General features: G+C 39.3%; 1 protein-coding gene across 2 annotated transcripts in view; it reads left to right on the top strand.

The window, feature by feature from the left end:
* NFU1 (NFU1 iron-sulfur cluster scaffold) overlaps positions 1-6000 on the top strand; it is a 28028-nt gene that overhangs the window by 17359 nt on the left and 4669 nt on the right. For both annotated transcript variants that reach the window (XM_029937513.1, XM_029937515.1), the window contains one exon: positions 1565-1679. In XM_029937513.1, the coding sequence (XP_029793373.1) occupies positions 1565-1679 (115 nt within the window). The remainder of the gene's footprint in view (positions 1-1564; positions 1680-6000) is intronic.

The raw sequence follows: 6000 nt of genomic DNA, 5'->3' as shown, positions 1-6000 counted from the left end.
TGTTATTTTTTTTCTAAATAAAGTTATTTGAAACTTATGTGCTGCATTTTTTTCTCATTTAGACAACTTCAGAATATTTTTCTTTATTATCAATATTTACCTATTTAGTAGAGCCCTCTATTTTTATTTAAAAATTTTTTTTAATATTTATTTATTTGGAGGAGAGAGAGAGCTCATGTATAAGTGGAGGAGGGGCAGAGAGAAAGGGGGACAGAGGATCTGAAGCAGGCTCTGCGCTGACAGCAGACAGCCTGTTGCAGGGCTTGAACTCACGAACTGCGAGATTGTGACCTGAGCTGAAAGTGGATGCTTATCTGACTGAGCCACCTACGTGCCCCGAAAGCTCACTCTTTAATGAAGATCTTGGGTAGCCCTCTGATTCATCTTCCAAATAATTTATTAAAATGTTACCTAGAACTAGTTCTCATTCCCAATCACCAAGGCAACTTACTGGTTTTGTTCTTGTGTCCACAGTGGTGCCCGTTTATCTTGTCTTCTTTGTACTGTCTCTAAGTTGGTTCTTAGTCCATGACAAAAATCACCCCTTTTATGCACGTAGACTCATTTTTAATAGTATTTAAAGATAGGCAATAGCTAATAACCTCCCGAGAATCTAAATAGATTGCATCTAGTAGTTTTTCCTCCTGAAGAGCTCCCCTTTAAAAAACTAAAACAAAACATACTACCTTTCTCTTTTCAGATGTTAGTACTATTTAGGTATTTAATAGTCCTATCTCTTTTTTTAAACTTTGTTTTTGAGAGAGAGAGAAAGAAAGAATGCAGGTACAAGTAGAGGAGGAATAGAGAGAAAAGAGAGAAGAGAATACCAACACAGGGCTCATGATCTGTGAGATCATGTCCTGAGCCAAAATCAAGAGTTGAACACTTAACTGACTGAGTCACCCAGGTCCCCCTTCATCCTGTCTTTTTCTAATAGAATCAAGTAGTTGGTCAGACAAAGAGGTGGTATAGTTATGGGTTCTTTTGTAAGGATCCCTCCTTGTTGGAGGTCCACAAGTCCTTTAGCACAACAGCCAGAGATAAAGACATATTATATATTTTGCTTCTATAGTTGTGTCATTGGATTTCTTCAGTACTCTTGAGTAAGATATGTAAGTTGAATTCTTTGAATACTTGGGGAATATCTTGTATATTTGATCAAGTGACTATATCCTTTTTCTTTAAAAGAATGGGTAATCTTTTTATCATTCTCTTTAAAGACAGAATTCATACAGTATTTTAACTCTTTTCACCACATGAAAAAATATATTTTAATCATTGTGGTATCCCCTATACAAGACTTGGTACATTCAGCTCCTTGACACAAGTTTGATGAATGAATTAATAAATGCATGAAGAATGTTCTGAGATTGTATCTTCCAAAAGACATTATAAGCCAGCTCTATTAAGAACTGGAATTAACATGTGTTCCTCCAGAAATTAGTGCTATTAAATAATATAGGATATATATAGGGGAAAAATTCTTACAAGAGTTCAGAGTACTGTTTTCTATCAGTCTTTGCTCTTGATTAGAAATACAGCATTTTCCTTTAAATATTTACAGGAAAGTGAAGAGTTAGACTGGAATTTACTGAAACCAGATATTTATGCAACAATCATGGATTTCTTTGCTTCTGGCTTACCCTTAGTTACTGAGGAAACATCTTCAGGAGAAGCAGGTAATTTGTTGGGTAATTAATATTTAATTTTTTAAAAAGCTTTTCTATTTTCTTCACATTTGTCTTGATTTCAGAAGTCATGAGAATACTGGGACGGCTGGGTGGCTCAGGTGGTTAAATGTCTGACTCCAGATCAGGTCATGATCTCATGGTTCATGAGTTTGAACCCCACATTGGCTCTGTGCTGACAGCTAAGAGCCTGGAGCCTGCTTCGAATTCTGTGTCTCCCTCTCTCTCTCTGCCTCTCACTTGCTCACACGCTGTCTCTCAAAAATACACACATTAAAAAAAGAAAAGGAGTCATGAGAATACAGATTTTTATCATTGTACTATATTTAGCTCTGGAACCAATTCCAGAAAACATATACCAGCTTTATCCATTATTTTTGAAAACTGGTGTACAAATTGATATGTTATCCAAAACTTAATTTTTCAATTATAAGTTTTCAAACATACTGAAAATAATATAATGTATACCAGTTTGTCTCCTTTCAGATTTAATAGATGTTAATTTCTTGCCACTATTGCTTCATACACATTTTTAAATAAAACATTAAAGACAACCAAAATCCCACAACCCCCATCCTTTCCCCTTTCTACTTCCAGAGATTTGTGTAAACTTTTTTTTTTTTTTTAACAAGTCCCAATTACCACTTTATTTTGCTAGGTACCAGTGTTTCGTCTCATTTAATCTTTTTTGTTTTGTTTTGTTTTATTTATTTTTGAAAGAGAGAGACAGCGTGAGCAGGGGAGGGTCAGAGAGAGAGAGAGAGGGAGGGAGGGAGAGAGGGAGGGAGGGAGGGAGAGACACACAATTTGAAGACAGACTCCAGGCTCTGAGCTAGCCGTCTGCACGGAGCCTGACGCGCAGCTCGAACCCACAAACCACGAGATCATGACCTGAGCCAAAGCGGGACGGTCAAGCGACTGAGCCACCCAGGCGCCCCTCGTCTCGTTTAATCTTTACAATACCATTTTATCATGCGTTTTACGGAAAGGTTTAAAGTAAGCCACTTACTGAAAGTCAATCACTGCAGAAAGCCACAAAAGTGGGATTCAATATAGGATCTAAAGGATTCGACCTCCAGAAACCCCTTTTTACCCACCTACATGAATTCCTTAACTTGTTGTGCAGCCAGGCAACAGGAAAAGTCACTTCCCCAAGGTCACCCAATAGGTAGCTTTAACAGGCCGATTCAGTATCCGACCTCGCTGACACCACCACGCTGCGTCTAATTAATTCACTATAGGCCCAGGGCTGCCGTGCACCCCGCCGCCTGCCCGCATTACTCACCCGGCACACCGGAGCGCAGGGATGCGCGGGCCGAGGCGGGAGCAGGCGCGGCCCTCCCGGGGTCTGGCCCCTCGCATCGCGCATGCGGCCGACCAGGCCTTCCGGACCTCGGTCCCAGCAGGTCGGGAGGCCCGGCCACCGCGTGCCGCGCTCAACATCCCTCAGCCTTGGTTGGCAGCCCGGGCGAGTGAGGGGCCGGCGGCAGCAAAGCTAAGGTAGGGCAGGTGCGAGGATGCGCGTGACTTGCAACAGGTCTGAGACAGCGCCTACGAAGCATACCCTCTCGGCGGCTAGGAAAAAAGAAACTTGGTTTGTTTTTAAACTTTCACCCACATATAAGTCTCTGCAGGTAATATATAGTTTTGGTTTTTGTTCTTAAACATAAATAATGTATATTATATGCAATTAGCCTTTTTTGTCACTGAGCATAATATTTTGAAATACATCCATTTTGAAAAAATGTAGTTCTGGTTTATTTAAGTGCTAGATAGTATTCTATTATATGAATAAACTACACTTAATTAATTTGTTCCTTATGGTCAGGTGAATTGTTTGTGCTAATTTCTATTACAAACATTGCTGCAGTGGGCAACCTTGTACAAGTCTGTGCATATGTGGAGAGTTTATGATATATTCCTCAAACCAGAATTGCTGTATTATAAATTATTTTAATTTATATGCTAATTAGTAGTATATAAGAACTTGAGCTTTCTTTTATCTTTATCATCACTTAGTGTCTTTTTTAAAAATTTTTTAAATGTTTATTTATTTTGGAGAGACAGAGCACAAACGGGGGAAGGCAGGGAGATAGGGAGACAGAGAATCTGAAGCAGGCTCCAGGCTCTGAACTGTCAGCACAGAGCCTGATATGGGGCTCGAACCTACAAACTGCGAGGTCATGACCTGAGCTGGAGTTGGATGCTTAACTGACTGAGCCACCCAGTTGCCTCTACTTTTTTTTTTTAATCAGTATGTTAAGTGTAAATGGTATCCTGTTTTAATTGCAGTTCCTTGATCAGCACTGAGCCTGAAGGTTTTCATATGTTTACTGGCTGTTATTTTTCTTGTCAGTAAATTCCTGTTCATAATCTTTTCCCATTGTTTAAAATTTGAACTATCTTTTTTGTGTTGATTTTAGCAGGTTTTTGAAAAATACTCTGGGCATTTATCTTATGTTAGGTATATTTATCCCATCCTTAATCATTCCTAATCTTCTCACTATGCTTAGGAGTTTTGTCATGTAGAAATTTTTCTTTTTCCTTTTTTTTTTTTTAAAGAATATTTCGTGAATTTGCATGTAATCTTTGCTCGGAGTCTGTGTTCATCTTCTCTGTTTCATTCGGGTGTTAGTATTTGTGCTCTTGAAGCAAGCACAGTTTTTCTTTTTAATGTAGTCACATATATTCATCTTTTCCTTTGTGGTTTGTGCTTTTTGTACCTTTTTTTTTTTTAAAGATTTTTTATGTTCTTTTTATTTATTTTTGAGAGACAGAGAGAAACAGCGCAAGCAGGGGAGGGTCAGAGAGAGGGAGACACAGAATGTGAAGCAGGCTCCGGGCTCTGAGCTGGCAGCACAGCACCCGACGCGGGGCTCGAACCCACGAACCGTGAGATCATGACCTGAGCTGAAGCCGGACGCTCAACCGACTGAGCCACTCAGGCGCCCCATGTACCTTTTGAATAACTTAACTTTGTGTAAAGCACTTGGAAGAGTAAGTGCAGGTGTAGCTTAATAAGTATTAGCTGTGGTTCTTACAATTTGTTGATGAAGTTTTCCCTTTCTCTGGTATCATAGAGATATTATTGTATGTATGTTTACATACATATATGTACACACACAAACATTTGTATAGTCGCCTTTAGATGAACACTTCCACTTCTAGACATATACCCGAAATGAATCTTGTAAATGTACACAGAACAGTATATGAAGCATGTTCATTGAAATATTTAAAAAATATATCAGCAATTAAAAGGAATGAACTAGATTGGGAGATACAGTGTGAAAAGATATAAAATAAAATACTAATTGAAAAAGGAAAATCAAAGGGTATGCTTATTTACAGACTCTTATATACCATTTATGCAAACTTTAAATAATGCATGAAATAGCTATAGGTGTTCTTGGTGGATAAATATGTAAAATTGATATGTTTGTAGAGCCATTTTATTATACCTTCCCAAATTGAAAAATACACAAGCCTGCTGACCCAAATATCACACCACTAGGAATTTATCTCATAGATACATTTGCAAAAGGACAGTGATCGTACTTGACACAGGTGTGTATGCTGCAGAGTGTTAGAAATAGCAAACTGGAAACAACTGAAATAACCAAGAAATTAGCTAAGTGAAAAGAAATCTATACAATTACTGTGTACCTATTTTAAAAATTGAGACATACCGGGGTGCCGGGTTGGCTCAGTCAGTTAAGTGTCCGACTTCAGCTCAGGTCATGATCTCCCAGTCTGTGAGTTCAAGCCCCATGTTAGGCTCTGTGCCAACAGCTCAGAGCCTGGAGCCTGCTGTAGGTCCTGTGTCTCTTCTCTCTGTGCCCCTTATTATATTTCATTTCTTTTATTAAAAAGAGATTTAAGGGGCACCTTCGTGGCCTAGTCATTTACGTATGCGACTCTTGATTTTGGGTCAGGTCATGATTTCATGATTAGTGAGTTTGAGCCCTCATAGAGATCTGCGCTGACAGCAGAGCCTGCTTGGGATTCTCTCTCTCTTCCTCTCTCTCTACCCCTTCACAACTCACTCACTGTCTTTCTCTCTCGAAAATAAATAAACTTAAAGAGCATTAAAAAAAGAGACTCAAAGTTGGGGCTCAGTTGGTTAAGCGTCTGACATTTGATCTCTGCTCAGGTCATGATCTCATGGTTTATGAGATCGAGTCCCGAGTTAGGCTTTATGCTGACAGTGTGGAGCCTGCTTAGGATTCTTTCCCCCTCTCTCTCTTTCCCATGTGTGCAGGCTTGTGCATTCACTCTCTCTCTCAAAATAAGTAAACTTGAGGGGCGCCTG

The sequence above is a fragment of the Suricata suricatta genome, chromosome 4 (genome assembly GCF_006229205.1).
Source record: "Suricata suricatta isolate VVHF042 chromosome 4, meerkat_22Aug2017_6uvM2_HiC, whole genome shotgun sequence".
NCBI lineage: Eukaryota > Metazoa > Chordata > Mammalia > Carnivora > Herpestidae > Suricata > Suricata suricatta.
This window is presented reverse-complemented; position numbering and strand designations above follow the sequence as displayed.